This window comes from Abramis brama (genome assembly GCF_963993115.1).
Source record: "Abramis brama genome assembly, chromosome: 19".
NCBI lineage: Eukaryota > Metazoa > Chordata > Actinopteri > Cypriniformes > Leuciscidae > Abramis > Abramis brama.
In genome coordinates, this window is record NC_139981.1 from 33,388,997 (window position 1) to 33,409,934 (window position 20,938).

General features: G+C 41.2%; 1 protein-coding gene across 1 annotated transcript in view; it reads right to left on the bottom strand.

The window, feature by feature from the left end:
• pcsk2 (proprotein convertase subtilisin/kexin type 2) overlaps window positions 1–20,938 on the bottom strand; it is a 77,563-nt gene that overhangs the window by 54,815 nt on the left and 1,810 nt on the right. Inside the window, exons 2-5 of the mRNA XM_084093580.1 lie at window positions 19,773–19,877; window positions 6,846–6,959; window positions 6,340–6,448; window positions 5,210–5,247 (exon numbers count right to left, since the gene is read on the bottom strand). Of these exons, the coding sequence (XP_083949706.1) occupies window positions 5,210–5,247; window positions 6,340–6,448; window positions 6,846–6,959; window positions 19,773–19,877 (366 nt within the window). The remainder of the gene's footprint in view (window positions 1–5,209; window positions 5,248–6,339; window positions 6,449–6,845; window positions 6,960–19,772; window positions 19,878–20,938) is intronic.

Below are 20,938 nucleotides of genomic sequence, written 5' to 3' on the forward strand. Positions count from 1 at the left end.
ATAAATCAAGATTAATTTACTTGAGAAGCAAAATGACTTAAGATAATAAGTTTTGTTTTCAAAATATCTGCCAATGGGGTTAGAAAAATAAACTTTATTCAAAGGGAAAACATAATTTTTGCATTGTACAAAATTAGATTAATGTTCACTAAATAGTTCCACTCATGCTACATCTGTGAGGTCAAAGTTAAAAAATTGCTCTAAAACCCTTGTGTGTGTGTATGACATCATTTTAATCACCATGGAAACCGAATACCATAGAGGAAAGCATGTTGAAAGACACACATACAGCGCAGTGAATTCAGCAGCAGCTGAGCGTGATTCGGTCTGTTCTTTGGCAAGTCTCCATTTGGCTGACGCCTGGAGACCGCAGTTAGCAAGCGATGAATTAAATCCAGTCCCCTGTCGGAAACAATCCTTCAAACGATTATGCTAATTCACTCCTCATCCCACATTAGTCCTTATTAGGAAAATTATTCTGAATCTATTTTTAACCTCGTACCCTTCAGGCACACACACACAAAAACAAACGTTTACATTCTGTCTTTCAGCGAGTATAGTTCTGCTGCTAATGGTGAGTAACGGGGATGTCTGGGAGGAATTGATGCTAAATAAAACAGTAGCAGGGGAGGACATGGTGAATTATGCTTCAGCTGGGCCCGGCTGGAGACATCATCCTCCTCCGCAGTCAAACCCAGGTTATTTTTGGGTTAAACTCATCTGTGGTGCACATCCACGGCTCCTGCGGCTCACAGAGCTCAGCGGGTCTCAAAACAATAACAGCTCTACTTCACTGGCAGAGAAGCATTTGAGAAATATTCTGGTTCCGACTCCCATTTCGATTCCATTAAGATTTCATTAATAACTATCTTTTAGTAGTTTGGAAGAAGCACTTCCGCAGTAAATACTGTATATACTTAGGGGTGTAACAATATATCTTGTCACAATATTTCGCAATACAAAAATGCAACAATATGTATTGTGTATAGTTCACCCACAGTGTGAGAGTTTTCAGAGTTTTAGTGTCAGTACTACATTAAACTACTATACAATGTTGAATATAATGTATAATAATGCAATGGGGGAATATTTGTGGTCCTGATAATGCCAAATGTCTGATGTTACCAGTAAAAAGTGTCCTACATTATTTTAAATATATCTAGTCAGTGACAGAGTGAAAGTATATTCGTCTAAAATAATTCTGTATTTTCAGCTTCAGAATCATGAATATTGTTATTCTGGTGTCTCTATTGTCCTGTGCTTTGGGTTTTCCAGCACCAAGTCCAAGACTATTAATTTACACCCACAATGTAATATCAAATTTAGCATTTAAATCAACAGTTCATTTTTTGTTAACCTTTTATCATATGTCTTGAAGTATCGCAATAATATTGTATCGTGAGTTCAGTATCGCGATATGTATTGAATCGTGACATGAGGTATATCGTTACTCCCCTAGTATATACTAAACAAAAAATCTATACTAAAAACAACACTTTTTTAGTCACATAAATGGAAATGAAAGCTTTAGTGTAAGTTCTGCCAGGAAGTTCTTACGTCACTTATTACCTTCACATCTAGCCAATCGTGTTCTAATACTTGGCAGGATAAAAGATCGGTACTTACACACGTCTGAGTTCGCAGATGCTGATGCCACCATTTACCTCCATCCTCCCACCACCACCAGGATGGTCCCTGTCCATTCCTCCCCGGGGTCGGCTGCGCCCCTGCCTTCGTCTTCAGGCAGGAAAAGCAGATTCCGTTACCCTCGGATTGCGAGCTACGGACGGGGCCTACCCCAAAGAACTTTATAAATGCTTGCTGGACTGTTAATAAATTTATGCTTTGTTACGCTATTTTGCCGAGCCTTTCTGGTAGAACTGCAAAATTAATGTTTTAAACTGATCAGTCAAACAGATAGCCCTGTCCCAATCTCATTGGCTGAGCCAATGTTGCGGTGAAAGGTTCCCTTTCGAGGGAACTTCGACACTGCGTCATTGCATTAACACTAAGGGAACATTTTTTGTTCTGGATTTGGAAGCTCGCTCTGGGATTTCCTTCCGGTTTGCACGAGTACCTCCCTTCCATTCATGGCCTATTTGGCTATTGTGGGGTATAAATCAATGCCACTGGTTTAGGAAACACTTGCGTTTAACTCTCTCCTGCTTTGGCATCATCTTTGAAAAGGCCAGCCTTGTCTTCCAGGCAATGCTGTATCAGCACTGGTTGGCAAGGCCTATGAAGCGGCAGGTCAGGCTTTTGGTTTGGTATTACAGGCCTACCAGGCTGACCTGCTGAACTGGATACCAGCCAGGGCCTTGGCCCTAACGCGGTTAAAGAGCACCGCCGAGCCACAGACCAGTCTCTTCGAGATACCAAACATATGGCCCACGCTATCGGCCATTCAACGGCAGCCAGAGTAGCTACAGAGAGGCACCTGTGGCTAAACCTGTAAGAGATCAAGGAAAAAGAGAAAGCTTTTCTGCTGGATGCCCTTATCTCGCCATCTGGCCTATTTGACGACACGATCAACACCACTGTCAATAGGTTTCAAGTGACAAACGAAGCAATCTGATGGATTCCAGAAGTTCGTCCCTCACCGGGTCCAGCAGCCTCCGGTCCCCAAGGAGATCTCACGTCTGTTTTTGCGTCCCAGGCAGCCAAGAAAAAGAAATCCTGACGCCAAGTCATTACTGGCGAGCCCCTTCGAGGGAGAGAGAGTGGTACTGACCAACATGCCCCATCTCTTTCTCGACTCTGCCAGCTCCGGTGTTTGGTGGAACAGCGGTTTCCGGCGGGGTTTTTGGCCCGTCTCAACTCACAAATACCTCTTCTGCCGAACGTCTCTCCTTGGGTTCTGTGGACTATAGAATACAACTACAGAATTCAGTTTAAATCTCATCCTCCTCATTTCAATGGCATGCTCCCCACTATGGTGAAGCCAGATCAGATATACATACATATTCCATTGCTAACGCAGGAGCGACAGTCTCTCTTGGACAAAGGGGCCATAGAACATGTTCCCCTCCCAATAAGAAACTCGTTAAAGCCGTTATTTTCTCGTCCCCAAGAATTTGGGAGAAAAGTGAGGGGCTGAGGTCCGGGGATTGGCGACTCCATCCTCAAGTAGTGGAGTCCATATGGTAGAGGTTTGGCCAGGCAGAAGATCTCTTCACCTCCGAGGAGTTTCCCGGGAGTTCTGGCGAGGGTTAGGTCTGGTCCCTGAGGGGTTACAGCTCAAAGATTCTGGTCTCTCAACTGAGGTCATTAATTACATTTTAAATACTAGGGCTCCCTCCACTAGGAGACTGCATGCTCTTAAAAGGAACCCCGGGTATTAAGACTTGTATGGCTTAATATAACGTAAATGATGTCTCTTACTAAAATATGTGGTAGAAAACCCATGAAAGATTTACGTTATTTTAAAAAATTCACATAGTTTTAGACATATTTTGGAGGCGGGGGGCGCCATTTTAGATGCGCAGTGAATTCTGCGTCGATGACGTCAAATGGTTACACTCGGTGAGCTACTGGCACTGTCAATAGACACAACACAACTACTGGCACCACAACACAACACTTTACCGCAACACAACTCGGAATATAAATACTGATACAATGCCACATTGTGCGGCTTTTGGTTGTAATTTTCAGTCGAAGGGCAACAAGAGAAGCCTTCACTGCTTTTCTAGCTATAAGAAGAGTAGAAAAGAATGGGAAGATGCATGTGGACGAAAAAAAATCCCTCTTTGTTCTCTTCTCTTTAGCCCTGATGCCTTTGAGGCTTTTAGTAGACCACAGCTTGCAAGAACTTACAGGTGGGATGTATATAATCATAGACTTAAACCAAATGCCATACCATCGATTCTTCCCCACAAGGAGTCTAAACATCGAGTGAAATCCGCGCTGAGAAACGGCTTTAAACGATTCATTAAAAAGAACTGGTTCATCATAAGAGTAATTCGTTCATGAATGTGTTTGTTGCTGCATGCGTGCAACTAGTAAAGACAACACAAAAGGAAAATGCATTAACTATTATAGACGTTGTTTTGTTTTATGGCACCAGATCATCCTTTCATCACATTCAATTGAGACTGACAAGCTCTAAACTCTAAACATCATAACTAAAACATCATTGCCTTTGCCTGGACACTGCCACTCACTGTAAGTGCAGGAAACACTGTAAGAGTATTTTAGCATGTCTTCCCCCAGCCTGATTTATCGAAAGTCGTGAAGGAATAGCAGACAGAAAATAGTGCATCTCTTCTGAGAGACACAGGGTGAAGTAAAGATGGAAAGAGATCTACTGTGTGAATGCAAGTAAGGCACTGATGTATGATGTGTGGCAGCATTTCTTAATTGCCAAGGTGCAGCAAATCCCTTCTCAGCGGGGAAGAGAACTCAACCATTAGCTGCATATTTAATTGTGCACAGGATGCAAATGTGTCATCTGTTTGAAGAAAAGAAAGCCTTTCTTTGCAAACCTTTACAACGGGGATCATTGCCATGCGCTGGATTTATTCCACTGTCTACATGCTGTAAAGCTTCATAAGCCGCATGAACATTAAACATTAATTAGGTTGAGAAATGGAAAACAACGCATTATTTTGCCACAGAGGAGTTTGCTTGTTTAGTGCTCCACATTAACCAGTTAGTTAATCTGAGTTCTAGATGTACGAGAGGAACTCAATGAGTGCGGCTTCATATCACAATGTGAGTCATGTCACATCATTTTAACTGTGTATACAATAATAAAATAATGTTTGCTGAGCATTCAATTAAAATGGTTTATCTATTAAATAACCAGTTCAGCTAAATAAATACTTCACAGATTAAAAGTACTTCAACGGTCACACATTACAACAAGGTTCCATTAGTTAACAGTCGTTAACTGCATTAGTTAACATGAACTAACAATGAAAAATACTTCTAAAGCATTTATTAATCTTAGGTAATATTAATTTCAACATTAACTACTACATTGAAATCATAAGTTGTATCTTTTATTATTATTTCATGGACAAGCTGACATGAACTAACAATGTACAGTTGTATTTTTATTAACTAATTTTAATTAAAATTAATACATACTGTATATAGTTAATGCATTACAAATGGGACCTTATTGCAAAGTCTTTACAATACTTACAATTTACTTCAAATATTATATAAATATTAAATATGAGGATTAAATGAAAAAAGTACTTACATAATTTGAGGCAAGATCTGGATGTAGATAATCAATACCTGCAAGGTGATGTCAAAATAGTACGTTATTGGGCATTCAATGTTTACATGATGAAATTCACAAACAATACTAAACATTATCAAGCCTTTAAAGTGCCTCTATTGTGTTATTTTAAAGATTATTAATGTTGTTTCAGAGTCTCCTATACCAGGTTTACATGTATCTAAGGTAAAAAAACACACACTTTATTTAACTCATAATCTCCACTGCAGCATCAGCTCTTTTCTCTCAGTGTCTGAAACGCTTCCATCAAGGATTCAGTCTCTCTAAACCCCGCCTCTCTGAGAGCTGCTCTGCTCTGATTGGTCAGAAAGCAAACGCTCATTATCATATCTGAATCTCAGATCTTGATATACAGTGATACGAACAGTAACGATGGCGAGGGTTTTACCGTATCAATCTCATCAAAGTGGATTTGCTTTGTCAGCAGAAAACAGCGTCTTCTCGACATGAACAACACGAACCAAACTCTCAGATAAACTACAGTGTTTGAGGGCGGGGCTAAGAGACGCTGATCAGCCAATCAAGACCAGAGGCTGGCATTATGCAAATTAGTCACAAACCTACGCAGGTTCATCAGGAAGTGAGACTGAATCACTGACGACTCGTTTCAGTTCAGATTCACTTGTTTCTTTTAGGAGTCAATAACTCCATTTATCTGCACTTTGATCTTAACTTATCAGACCTTTTACACTCTCAAACAGCTCTATTACACACTACATGAAAGGAAATATCCAATAAAGCATAATAGTGGCACTTTAACTCATATATAACTGGTCTATGTCAAGTCCAGTCAAGTCAAGTCACCTTCATTTATATAGTGCTTTTAACAATATAGATTGTTACAAAGCAGCTTTACAGCGATAATAGGAAATTAAAGTAACAGAGATTGTTTGGCTTTACAGCAGCTCTAGAATAAAGTTATTGTCCAGATAAAGTTAGTTTTGATTGATTCACTTCTGTTGCAAAGATTTTTAGTTATTAAAAATGCCGCTAACACGACACCGTTTCAACTGAAAACAGAAAACTCTTAATGTGTTCTGGCCGTTCATTCACACAACGACAGTGTTTGGTGGACAGGCTTCGCTCACCGTCGTCCATGATGGCGATGGTCACTCCTTTGCCGGTGAAGCCCATGCTCCAGGCTTCTGCCACGTTCAGGTCCAGCCCCGGGGTCCCGTCCGCCTGGCCTGTGTTTATCTAATCAAACAATAGCGAAAGCGTCACACAGGCTGAGCATCCAATGCACTGAGAATTAGATGTCATGAGGGAGGAGGCGTGGAAGGGAAAATAAATGTCACACAGATATTACACTTCGCTGAAACCCTGCTGTGGAGTGTTTATAACTGACAAACTAAATTAAAGAACGTTCTCCAGGGCAACACAGACAGGGATGCCTGTCACGATAAGCCCTGGAGAAATAAAGAAGATATCAACGTGTTTTGATGATGGCTCACGCACCGATGTTTACGGTGACGGCTAATGAGGAAAAGCGTTTAAATGAAGAGTCATCAGCGATTCCCGACTAATGCAATACAATCAGTTCCTATGCTGAAGGTCAAATAAAATGAAGACATCATGAACAATAATTACTTACAAGATACCACTGCTTGGTGAAGAGCGGGTCGGTCATGTTGACGTCAAAGTTACTGATTTCTCTGTAGCCCCTCTTTTGACGGCCAAAACCCTCCTGAGGAAACACATTTTTCACCTGAAAAACAAAGGCAACTTACTTTGGATTTCACTGGATTTCAAGCTTCAGACTCACACTTCTATGCTTGAATACCGTGTTACATCCAACAAATACTGTAGAGTTACATTGAAGCTATTTTAAGACATGAAAAAAATTAACAAGAAAAAACATTTAAATATGTCATTTAGGTGATCAAAGATAAGATTTAAGGGATAAAATTAGTGACTACAGGGAAACTTTAAGCAAATTCATTAAGTCGTATCGGTAACACTTTATAATAACGTTCAGTTGTAAGTCAAAACATTCATAAATGATTAGCAAGTGATATACTATCATTTTATGTATGTTTTGTAAATTCCGTTACAAGTCATTTACAAGTGATTAGTAAATGATTAACTAATCATTTACGAAACATCACTATGCATTCATAAATTATTAATAAGTGATATGTTAATTATTGTATGTATGTTTTGTAGATTCAGTTATTTACAACTGATTAGTTAATGATTAACTAATCATTTATAAAACATCAATATGCGTTTCATAAATGTTTAATAAATTATGTTATTTTTTTGTATGTATGTAGCCATTAGAGGGTGCAGAAAGTGTTGTAAATGCCTTGTATACACGTACAGGTCATTTGTAACAGGTCAGTAACAGTGTTCAACACAATGATGTGTAAACGCATAAATACATCATTTACAACACTTTCTGCATCCCCTAATCTAAAGTGTTAACTATTCATCACTTGTAAATGTGTTACACATCATTCGTAGATCTTATGCCTTATTGAATCAAAACATACAAAAAAATGTAACATCATTTAATAAACATTTATGAAACACATAGTCATGTTTTGTAAATTATTAGTTAATCATTAACTAATTGTAAATGACTTATAACTAAATCTACAAAACATACATGAAATGTTATCATATCACTTGCTAATCATTTATGAATGTTTTGTAAATGATTAGTTCATCATTAACTAACCACTTATAAATGACTTATAACTGAACATTATTATAAAGTGTTACCGTTGTATCTAAAGTCTCTAATCGCGCTAAAAAGCCTTTTGCGGACACCAACATCCGAAACACAACATCTGCTGGTGATCATCCATGAGGTCTTATCAGTACACAAACAGCAGAGCACAATATTCACAGCTCGTAGAGTTTCAAAGTGCAGGATTACTCATGGTCGGATCGCTGTCCTTTAAAGCATCACACAGCAGAAACTTCACAGCGAGACCCTTCACCTCCACACCGCAGAAACCCCCCGAAGCCCGTCACTACCAGAGCGTGACGTCAGCCAGGCCTCGCAGACAAAGAAACCCCCAATTACACTCTCACATCTGCATGTGAAATAAAGACAGATGAAAGTCTGCACTCGGTCTCAGAGAGCGCTTTGATGGCGCGAGGAACCGGCCCTCCAGACAACACAAACACTAGCAGCAAACGAACATTTCTCTTTTTCACGGCCATTTCATTTTGATCTCGGTTGTATCGACAAGTCGAGATTCGAGAACATTTTAATGCTTAAAACACTGCAAGCTGATGACATATTAATTATTTTCATGAGCAGCTGAGATTCCCGACCTTATACAGTATAAGAGTCTATTATGAAACGTCTAGTTCTGGCAAATTGTTACTTTGCACCTTTGTAATAGTCACCTATTTCTGCCTTTATGTACAGCTTTTTGAGGTGATGATAAACATACTTTGTTGTATTGTTTCTTTTCTTCACATGAAAAAGCAAACTGTTGTATCAGATGCCTGTGGTGTAATCACGGACTAATATGTGGACTTTTATTTGTTTTTGTTTTGTCCTCTCATCATTGTTATGTCACGCAATATGGTTTTAAGAGGAATGGGAAGTGACGTGGGAAAAAAACTCCGGAGTTCAAACGGGAAAGCGGTCTGAGTTTAGCGGGCTCTGTGTAGCCTAATAGTGTCACATGCCTGTCCTGTCTTGTGTAGCACATGTGGTGTTTGTGTTCCTGTCTCTGTTTTGACCCCACCCTCCTTGTTATCTCATTATTGGTTTCATTTGTCCCACCTGTTGTTCCCTCATTACCTGCCTGATTTGTCCCTTTTATAAGTTTCTTTGTGTTTGCAGTCTGGGTCGGATCGTTGTCTTGTACACGTCTCCTGTTCTCCCGTGACCCCTTTTGGTATGTTCGTTTTTGAAGTTGTTGTTTTGTATTTAGTTATGTTTTCCCCCTCGTGGGTTTTGTTTTGTGTTTAGTGTTTCTTTTGTAATAAATATCTTTTTCCCTTTGCATTTGAGTCCTCCCTTTGTTTTCTGTAATTTACGTGACAGAACGATCCGACCATGTCAAGGACTCAGCAAAGGGTCTCTTCCCCAGCCACCGAGCGGGAGAGGAGGCAAAGTTTTGAGGGGACCCGGTTGGTCATATTTCGCGGGACCCGTGGAGGCCGCAGTAGAGGAGGTGGGCGAGAGGAATTTCAAGACCACTCTCCACTCTGGCCCCTCCTCGACCCAGTTCCGGTGGTTCCGAAACGGAGGAAGAGAGGAAAGAACCCCTCCGTGGCTATGTCGGTGGTCCCTGTTCCGGTGGTCCCTGTTCCAGCGATCCCGAGTCCGGTGGTCCCTGTTCCGGTGGTCCCTGTTCCGGTGGTCCCTGTTCCGGTGGTCCCTGTTCCGGTGGTCCCGAGTCTGGTGGTCCCGAGTCTGGTGGCCCAACCCGAGACTGTTCACGTTCCGTCTGCCCAGTCAGAGACTGTTCAGGTCACATCTGCCCAGCCAGAGATGGTTCAAGCCACGTCTGCCCAGTCGGAGACAGATCGGGAGATGCCCATTCTCATGGCCGGGGGGGCACTGATCGGCTATTTAGAGCGTTTAGCTCGGATCCTGGAGACGCCCTTCAAACCTTCAGTGTCTGTTCCTGAGCCGGAGCCAGTGTCTGTTCCTGAGCCAGTGTCTGTTCCTGAGCCGGAGCCAGTGTCTGTTCCTGAGCCGGAGCCAGTGTCTGTTCCTGAGCCGGAGCCAGTGTCTGTTCCTGAGCCGGAGCCAGTGTCTGTTCCTGAGCCGGAGCCAGTGTCTGTTCCTGAGCCGGAGCCGGAGCCAGTGTCTGTGTCTGTTCCAGTTCCTGAGCCAGTGTCTGTGTCTGTTCCAGTTCCTGAGCCGGAGCCAGTGTCTGTGTCTGTTCCAGTTCCTGAGCCGGAGCCAGTGTCTGTGTCTGTTCCAGTTCCTGAGCCGGAGCCAGTGTCTGTTCCAGTTCCTGAGCCGGAGCCAGTGTCTGTGTCTGTTCCAGTTCCTGAGCCGGAGCCAGTGTCTGTGTCTGTTCCAGTTCCTGAGCCTGTGTCTGTTTCTGAGCCGGAGCCGGAGGCGTCTGTTCCTGAGCCCTCAGTGACCGCGACACTGGCCATTATGACCACAGCCATGTGGTGTGTGTGGGCTACGCACACACTTGGGCCGGTGGTGTCTGTTCCTGGGCCGGTGGTGTCTGTTCCTGAACCGGTGGTGCCAGTTCCCGAGCCGGTGGTGCCAGTTCCAGTGCCCGAGCCGGTGGTGTCTGTTCCAGTGCCCGAGCCAGTTCCAGTGCCCGAGCCGGTGGTGCCAGTTCCAGTGCCCGAGCCGGTGGTGCGAGTTCCAGTGCCCGAGCCGGTGGTGGGAGTTCCAGTGCCCGAGTCGGTGGTGCGAGTTCCAGTGCCAGAGCCGGTGGTGCCAGTTCCAGTGCCCGAGCCGGTGGTGCCAGTTCCAGTGCCCGAGCCAGTTCCAATGCCCGAGCCGGTGGTGCCAGTTCCAGTGTCCGAGCCAGTTCCAGTGCCCGAGCCGGTGGTGCCAGTTCCTGAGCCGGAGGCGTCTGTTCCTGAGCCCTCAGTGATCGCGACACTGGCCATTATGGCCACAGCCATGTGGTGTGTGTGGGCTACGCACACACTTGGACCGGTGGTCTCTGTTCCTGGGCCGGTGGTGTCTGTTCCTGGGCCGGTGGTGTCTGTTCCTGAACCGGTGGTGCCAGTTCCAGTGCCCGAGCCGGTGGTGTCTGTTCCAGTGCCTGAGCCGGTGGTGCCAGTTCCAGTGCCCGAGCCAGTTCCAGTGCCCGAGCCGGTGGTGCCAGTTCCAGTGCCCGAGCAGGTGGTGCGAGTTCCAGTGCCCGAGACGGTGGTGCCAGTTCCAGTGCCCGAGACGTTGGTGCCAGTTCCAGTGCCCGAGCCGGTGGTGCCAGTTCCAGTGCCCGAGCCGGTGGTGCCAGTTCCAGTGCCCGAGCCGGTGGTGCCAGTTCCAGTGCCCGAGCCGGTGGTGCCAGTTCCAGTGCCCGAGCCGGTGATGTCTGTTCCTGAGCCGGTGCCTGTTCCCTGGCCGCCCGAGGGAGAGTCTCCGCCCTGGTCGCCCGAGGGAGAGTCTCCGCCCTGGTCGCCCGAGGGAAGGTCTCCGCCCTGGCCGCCCGAGGGAAAGTCTCCGCCCTGGCCGCCTGAGGGAAAGTCTCCGCCCTGGCCGCCCGAGGGAAAGTCTCCGCCCTGGCCGCCCGAGGGAAAGTCTCCGCCCTGGCCGCCCGAGGGAAGGTCTCCGCCCTGGCCGCCCGAGGGAAGGTCTCCACCCTGGCCGCCCGAACTCTGTGGCCCGTTTCCCCTGCCCTACTCTGGTCTGTCCCTCCCGTCCCGCCCTGTTCTGTCCCTCCCGTCCCGCCCTGGTCTGTCCCTCCCGTCCCTAGTGGAGCGTCTGGTAGCCGCTCCTTAAGGAGGGGGTAATGTCACATGCCTGTCCTGTCTTGTGTAGCACATGTGGTGTTTGTGTTCCTGTCTCTGTTTTGACCCCACCCTCCTTGTTATCTCATTATTGGTTTCATTTGTCCCACCTGTTGTTCCCTCATTACCTGCCTGATTTGTCCCTTTTATAAGTTCCTTTGTGTTTGCAGTCTGGGTCGGATCGTTGTCTTGTACACGTCTCCTGTTCTCCCGTGACCCCTTTTGGTATGTTCGTTTTTGAAGTTGTTGTTTTGTATTTAGTTATGTTTTCCCCCTCGTGGGTTTTGTTTTGTGTTTAGTGTTTCTTTTGTAATAAATATCTTTTTCCCTTTGCATTTGAGTCCTCCCTTTGTTTTCTGTAATTTACGTGACAGATAGTTGCATGAAGAATTAATCAAAGGGTCTAATACCCTCTTGTTTTGTGGATTACATGACAATTGTTTTCTGGACTACCACAACTTCCCATCGGCTAAACAGACTGTGGCGAGATTGCGTAAGTCCACGGGGAATATATTGACTGCGGCTTCTCGCCACGCTTCGCCTTTTGTTTTGTGTTTTTTTCTTCTCGCGGAGGACATTGTAGTTCCGTACGGACAATTGATGTCTCTTGAATGAACATTCGGTCTGCTGGCCAGGACATTGGGGCATTGGGACATTGGGGCATTGGGACATTGGGGTTTTGAGGGTTAAATGTGTGTAGATAATTTGAGAATGTTTGTTTGCTGTGTCGGAGTGCGGCCGCGCCTCCAGCTGTGAAATAAGCGCATGTTGCTGCCCGTCTGGGTATTATAATGTGATATATTTCTCAATACACTTGGTTGAACTTGGGTTTTATTGTTTTTCGTTAATATATAATTAATTCAAGTCTACATACATGTAGATCTTATTCTATATATTTTTCCTTTAGTGGTTATTTAACGAAAGTAAGCTGTTACTGTCTTTATTTATATCAGTAGGTATCAGATCAGCCCGTTACCTTATGTTTTGCGTGCAGTACTTTTCTCTTGCTTAAGGGAATTTGTTACACCTTTACATCCATACAATTTTTATACCAAGACTAAAACGCTAAAATAGGGATTTAAAATATTTAAAATAGGGATTAACCGATATGAAAATTTTGGACAATAACCGATAATTCTTTATATTTGAAAGCCGATAACCGATATACTGGCCGATAAATCTAAATCCAAATTTTTATATACATTTTGAGAGCCTGATTTAAAAAACAAAAATCTCACCAGTAAAAGCCATGTCCCAAACACACAATTATAATGTTGTCATTATAATTGTATGTAGCCAATATGGCAGATTTGCACTGAACTGTATTTTCCTTTTTTTGAAGTGATTCCTATCATATTTCAAGCAATTCCAACAGTGCGCATCTGAAGAGTCTCAGCTGAAGGAAATAATCCATTATTTATCGGCTTTAATATTTCGGCCAAATTTTCTTATGAGGCCGATAACGATAACATTATGAATTCTCATATATCGTCCGATACCGATTTGGTCGCCGATATATCGTGCATCACTAATTCAAAAACACAAAGCTGTCTGCAAGTGTATGTATATCTCTCATGCAAATATATTATAGCATCACTCATATTGCTGGAGACCCATGAGAGGTCAGAGCTCTTTGACCCCATCGATCCACTGTGGCAGTAAATCAACACACACACTTGCCATTCAGAGTCATTCAAATAAATAAAATCAGACAACATATGACCCGTATTTGGTGCTTTGGTGCAAATAAGGGCCACGCTAAGATGCACAGAGCATATAGGCAAAAGAGTCCAGCATATTGTTTAATTGTGAATTTTCCCATTTAGAAAGATCTTCATAGATACTTGAACCATGTGGTAGTACAAGTATGACAATTATGAACAATATAAACTTATTTCTAATGCATTATAGATACATATGACTTGAGATTGTGCTTAATCTCTGTAATATCTTAATAGAGATGATTAAAAGTAATCATGCAGACTACAAAAAACAATACAGACTTAGTCTGATCGATATGACAAGTAAAAGTAGAAATGTAGAATTTGAATTTAGTGGCCTTATCAAGTAACTTGTTTATTTTTATAAATAATTAAACTGATGTGCTGTTGACACATTTTGTCTGAGTTTTAGTTCCTGTTCTGTTGCCTGTGTTAGAGTTTTCTTTCCATGGTTATTCATTGATTGTTTAATGCACTGCACCTGTCACTCGTTTCGGTCATTGGTTTGTGTTTGTATATATTGAGCCTGTTTTCTGTTAGTCTTTGTTCGGTCTTCATCGCATGAAGTTGGTTGTTCTGGTCATGTTTTTGAGTTTGAAAAATAAAGAAGCTGCTGCGATTAGATCCAGCTTTATTTCATCTCTGCATCAGCCGACTGTGACAGCTGTCAGAACTCAACAGTAATAATTTGTTTTACTGTTTTGAATCTCTTAACTCAGTTTGTTATGAATAATCTTATTAATTGAATATGCATCCATCAAGTTCCAGCTAAAATGGTAATATAATCAAATGTAATGAACCTTTTCACTGGTTCACTGGTTCGTCCACAGATTGGCAGTACAACAGTATAAAACTTTTTCCTCAAATGTCCAGGAGATATGTATATCATGATATTACTTTTATTAAAACAAAAATACTAATGCAGTGATTTAAGATTTTAGTCCTAGTACAAAACACAGTATTCTATCAATGTCCTTCTTTCTGCAAAAGATGAGAAGAAAATCTCTCTCTACCAGGAACTACATTCAAGGACATGATAATTGAGTCGAACGAATCTGAGCTGAAAGGTGGGAAAGTGACGGGTACAAGGAATAAATTGGCTTCAGGGGTTTATGGGTCGGTTGGGTCTATTGTAAAAATTCACTACATTACAGTAAATGGGTTTTGAAGGACACAGTACCTTTCATTTACCAATTTCGCAATCAGTTGCATTGTGTTTTACTGAAGCATCAGTGATCCATAAAAAACACCAGAACTCATGATGTTTCCTGATTAAGGGACATTCAGGCATATGTTCTTAACCCTGTGTTTCTCTCTCGTGCGTCTCTGCTGTGTGTTCGTGGTGTTTCCGGTGGGACTGCGCTCAGAACAGCCTGTCTTATCTCCTCACATCTGACAAACCCGTGACTCAGATGTTGCTGCTTCTCAAAATGGCACCGTACGCTTCATACGTGCATCGCCCTGAACACTGTCCTTCCCCTTTACAGACAGATCTTCATACGCAATCATATTTTAATGCATTTATTCATTTAGAAGACTGCTTTATCCGAAGGGACTTTCAAATTAGAAAAATACAAGTTGAAATGATTGACCCAGGAGAGAAAACAAGCAGGGCAGATTTGCGTTCCCTAAAGAAAATACAAGTGTTTCTGAGGTAGCAAATGTAAGTGGGTCTTTGCGTGAATATCCTTCTTAATTTTGTCCCTAAAGTTTAGAACACATGCTTATTTAAACGTGTCTTTAAAGGTGAAGTGTGTAATAATTGCTCCACTAGCATTGTTGAATTAAAACCCAAAACCCAGAGCGATACGAAGAGCGACATACTTTACTTTTAGATGAAATAGAAGAAAATGTTTTAAAAAATGGACCCTGCTTTGTTAGCACAAGTTCCTGCTCTTATCGTGCACAGTTCAGCACACTCTTACAAATAAAGCTTGGACATTGTACTTAGGAAAAATACCTAAAGTAGTTGTAAACAGTGATAAATACTTTTAGCAAGCTGCAAATGGTAATTGTAAACGAAATATACTGTATGGAGAGACTTGCATTACTGTTAGACTTAATTTGGAAAAATGTATTGAGTATTGGGATAAATGTATTGTGTACGGATAAGTGTGTTATTGTAATTTAAAGAGTGTATGGAAATTTTTTGTCTGGACAACGCCTATGATGACCCCTTGTTCCTTGTTTTAAAAAAAAAAGTAAAATAAAAAAATAAAGCTTCCAAAAGTGGGTATTCGCAGCGATGCCATTGAAGAACCATTTCCTGTTCCATAAAGTGAACCCTAAACCCTAAACCCTAAACCCTAAAACCAATAACTTTTTTCTACTTTCTGTGCACGGAAGAGTTCAATAGATGTTAAAGGTTCTTCGTAGAACCACAAATGCCAATAAATAACCTTTATTTTTAAGAGTGTAGCTCATCTATGCAATCCTTTATTTAAACGTAACTTGCTTTGTAAATATGTCTGATTACGGAAGGAAAACGATCCGACACGGACAGCTGTGATGAAGAACGCTGTTACACGACAGAGAGAGACTGTCCAAATGAAGAGCAAAGCAAATATTACCAGTGTCTCAGTGTAAACAGCCTGAGAGGAGCGTGTGAATGAGCAGGGCACAAAAACAGGACACAGATCAATACACAGCGCTCTGAGAATACACACAACACTTGAGCCGGAAATGATGGCGATGGAGAAACCAGGGTCGTTCCAGGGTCATTCCAAGACTCTTTGCCTGAATAGGAATGAGCGTCTAAAGCACCTAAAGCTGAAGTAAATCCATCACAAACTGGGATGCTTTTGCTCCAGGGTTCGGATTTACTTCCTGGACATTAGTTTTGAACAATGTTCTCATAAAAGAGTAGGGAAAAGTCCCACTTTCTCCGTTGAGATTTGAAGTGTGAGACGATGGACACTACTATCCCATGAGGCCACATGATATTGACATCATGGCAGATGTAGTACGCCCGGATTACATTCATACTACACACATTTTAGCGGCTGTGAAGTAATTTCTTATTTAAAATAAGTAACTATTGTAAGTAATAAGTAACCACTGTTCTTAAAGGGGTGGTTGATTATGATTTCATAAAGCGCTTAAAGTTGAGGTAAATCCATCACAAACTGGGATGCTTTTGCTCCAGGGTTCGGATTTACTTCCTGGACATTAGTTTTGAACAATGTCATGTCCTTAAAATCAAACATTGATATTTAATTATTTCACAACAAACTGCATAGGCCCAACAATACATGAAATCAATGCAACAAAGCTGTACATTTGGGTTTCTAAATGTCTCTTGAATTTCAAAGGTTTCATGCGTTTCGCATCCCGAAACACGCTTAAACCAACACAATGTTTATTCCCATTGCAATAAACCTGTATTTAATGTAGTCTGGGTCATATTTTCCTTTACTTTGTGTAGTTTTGTTCACGGCTGTATGGATCTCTGTCTACACCGAGAAAGTCAAAAATATGACTTAAAATCAGTGAATACACCTAAATACACTGATTTACCAACAACAAGTTCTTATGCATTGCATATAATAGCTAATTAAGATAATAATTACAAATTACCATCGTTTTTACAATGTATTTGTACTAAATTCAATCAAGTGACGGATCATTTTCACCAAAATACAGTAGAGTTTGATTGGACACAAAACCTTTGATGCCAACAACAAAAGATGTTGCAAGCATATTTTATTCTTCTCCTTTTTGCAAAAGCTTTTTTTCTTTTTGTAATAGCATGATTTTATAGTGGTTATATTTTTATTATTAGCATTTGCATTTGTTTTCCCCTGCTGTCCATCTTTAGCTTGTGTCCATCAGTAAAGACCGGCCGAGCTAAAGCACATCAGTCTGTTAATGAGACGCGTGTCATTTGTCAAGATGATGAATGGATGAAATATGATGGGACTGTCATTACTGAATTGATTACCCTGGTCAATGGAACGGACTCTAATTGAATCAAAACTGTAAGTGGGGAAGTTTTCAGAGATATCATCCAGTGATTGATGGAAACAGACATTAGTGATCGGTGAGCTTTTTCTTTCTTGTTTAAAGTGAATTTAATTAAACATAAAAAACTGGCTGCATCTGAAATCACACACTTCCCTGCTATATAGTAGGCAAAAAACAGTATGTGACAAAAGACGTCTGAATTCACAGTACTAGAGTAAAAGAGTAGGGGAAAGTCCCACTTTTTCCGGTGAGATTTGAAGTGTGAGACGATGGACACTACTATCCCATGAGGCCACAGGAGAGGATTTATGAATGACACTGATGTTGGCAGGTCACATGATATTTGACATCATGGCGGATGTAGTACGCCCGGATTACATTCATACTACACATATTTTAGCGGCCATGAAGTAATTTCTTATTGAAAATAAGTACCAACTTGTGCGATTTCGGACGCAACCACTGTTCTTAAAGGGGTGGTTGATTATGATTTGACTTTTCTAACTTTAGTTAGTGTGTAATGTTGCTGTTTGAGCATAAACAACATCTGCAAAGTTACAACGCTCAAAGTTCAAAGCAAAGAGAGATATTTTCTTTTACAGAAATCACGTTTTAAGGACTACAACAAACGGCTGGTAGAGACTACAATGAGCTTCTTCATGGGTTAGTGACATCACTAACCCTAAAATTTACATAAACTCCGCCCCCTGAACGCAATTTATAGATTATCAAGACAGAATATGCTAATCAATGACTAGAAGATAACTACACATCAGCTACATAAATTCATCAACTAACCATTCAGAAATGTCCTGTTGCTTCTACATGTTTTCACTTCTTCTTGAGTCTCTCCATCATTGTCTGACTCCAGTTTGAACATGAAAGGCTAAAAGTTTTTGAAATGTTCATTGTGTGTGTGTGAGGTAATCGGAGCTGCTAACACACACACACACACACAGAGAAGCTCCGCCCTCTGTGCCGGGAGCAGCAGCTCATTTGCATTTAAAGGGACAGTGCGTTTTTGCTCACCCTCAAAAAGTGACAATTTTAACATGCTATATAAAAATATCTGTGGGATATTTTGAGCTAAAACTTCACACACACACTCTGGTGACATCAGAGACATATTTTACATCTTGTGAAAAGGGCATTATACCACCCCTTTAATACATTTCACTTCCATAATGTGATGTATTTCGGAACATGATAATCAATGAGGAAAAAATGCTTGGTTTTATTAATCGGGAAATGATTGGATGGTGAAGAGTGGAAGACATGAAACACATGGAAACGTGTTTACGTGAATCAAGTTGAAATCGGTTTGTTTCCCTGATGTCTAGAGAAGCTTTCACCAGCAATGACTTAATATAATGCATCTTCACGCTTCGAAGATCTTTGCGAACGACGACTGCAGCTCAATATGTTGATGTTGAGGGTTTGGCGGATGAGTTAACACACTTTAGCCGGAGCAATGCTTTCGAGAGGTTCAGCCCTGATGAACAGACTCATAAATAATTCAACTCCTAAAACCCACAATTGAACATTAATAGCTGTTTAGTTATTAAAAGTGCAGAAACTGAACAGATCCTCTCATGCGAGTTCCCATTGGTGCTGTACCGCCTCACAGGATTATGGAGGATGATTATAGGCTTAAATCTTACAGATTGAAATCTTCACATTTTCTGTCTCAGAAAACCATCTATGGTTCATTTATGGCTCATTTTATTTTATGAAATAGCAGTCTCAGCTCCAAACAGAGAGTACAGTCTGTACTGTATATTTCACTGTTTTAAGTCAGTGAAATAACTGGTATTTATTGGATGTTCACACTATAGCATAAAAACAAAGCAAACATGTGTCCTCCTGTCTGAGCTGCCAGCTGTTGGGACTTTATGTCCCAAATCAATCAACTTTGCTCAACTTTTTAAAGTGCAATTCATCTTATGCTGACATTAAAACACACATTATGTATTTCTTATGCTGTAGATTGAGAGGTCGTGCTACATGTGATAAATACACTGATATTGCCGTGACACACAGTACAGCATTGACCTTGACACAAATTTGCCATTAAGCATAATTTGAAATAATACATTTCAGTGGATGACAGCCATGTAAACCAACACTGACGTGTTTCGCATCAGAGCTGTGACTATATTGTGCATTTTAGCACTGCATTGACCAATCAGCATCCAGAATCAGAACAAAGCATTTTCATAAAATAAAAAAAATACAACCTCATTCAACTGCATAATGTCATAATAGCATTCAAACATCAAGCCAAATACTTGATTGACATGTTAGCCTTTAACTCACACAAGCAATGGATCTGGCATCAGATTAGTGGTCGTTTCCTAATGGCTGGGTTTGTTTCTATGGGAACACACACACACACACACACACACACACACGCTGTGAGATGCTGGTCTTACCCGATGATCGTTCGCCAGGCGGTGGAGGTGGTGAACGCTGCGTTTCCTACGAGTTTTAGGGATTTCCCGTGGGTAGAAGTGAAATAACCCCTCACCAAAGGGAAGCTGAAATGAAACAGACGTCTGTTAGAAGAGTCTGAGCTCTGGAGAAGTGTGGAATACACCAAACCCAGTCGACGCACCTGAGTATGATGGATTTAATGTAATGTTTTCAAAGGCCAAAATACAGAGCGTCTGCATGGTCACACATTAATATTTCATCCCGCTAATGTGAATTAATAAACTGACACTCGTACACTCATCAGCATGAAAATGTGTTAAAAACTGGGCATAAAAAAGATGCTGAGATTGTTTGTGCATGCAAATATTACACTGCAAAAAAAATGCTTTTCTTTCTTATTTTTGTCTTGTTTCCAGTCCAAATATCTAAAATTCTTAAAACAAGATGCATTTACTAGATAAGTAAAATGACATAAAAGATTATATCTTGTTTTCTGGGGGGGGGGGGGGGCTTGCTTGTTTTCCATTTGAATTAAGAGTATTTTTCTGACCCCATTGGCAGATAATTGTGCTGGTTTTAAACAAAAACTCACTTCATTTAGATTTTGTTTTCTCTCAGAAAACAAGATATAATTTCTTATGTCATTTACTTATCTAGTAAATGTTTCCTGATTTAAGAATTTTTTTATATTTGTACTGAAAACAAGACTAAGTAATACTATATACAAATACAAAATACTAAGTAAGAAAAGCATTTTTTGCAGTGTAGATAACCAAAAATTAAAGTAAGATGTTTATGCCACTAATGCGCACCACAGAAATGATCATATGATCTGTATTACTGTATATTATAAACTGACACTTTTTGAACTTTAGGCAAGAACTTTATTGGCTTCCACTGATCTACAAAACCTGGTCTGAGTGACAACAACTAATATTCACTGTAAGTCCTAATAAGTTAACATTGAGGAAATATGTTGCATTAATTTTCATGATAATAAACAAGATTAAGTTGTATTACAAAGGCATGTTCATTGCACTTAACTTGGAATATTAATAACTCACAGTTTGATTGCAGAAAATGTTAAAATGTCAATCTGCAACAAATCAGATCCAGTTTCATCCTATGGCTCTGAAACCGTTACATCTGCTATTGTATTTTTCTA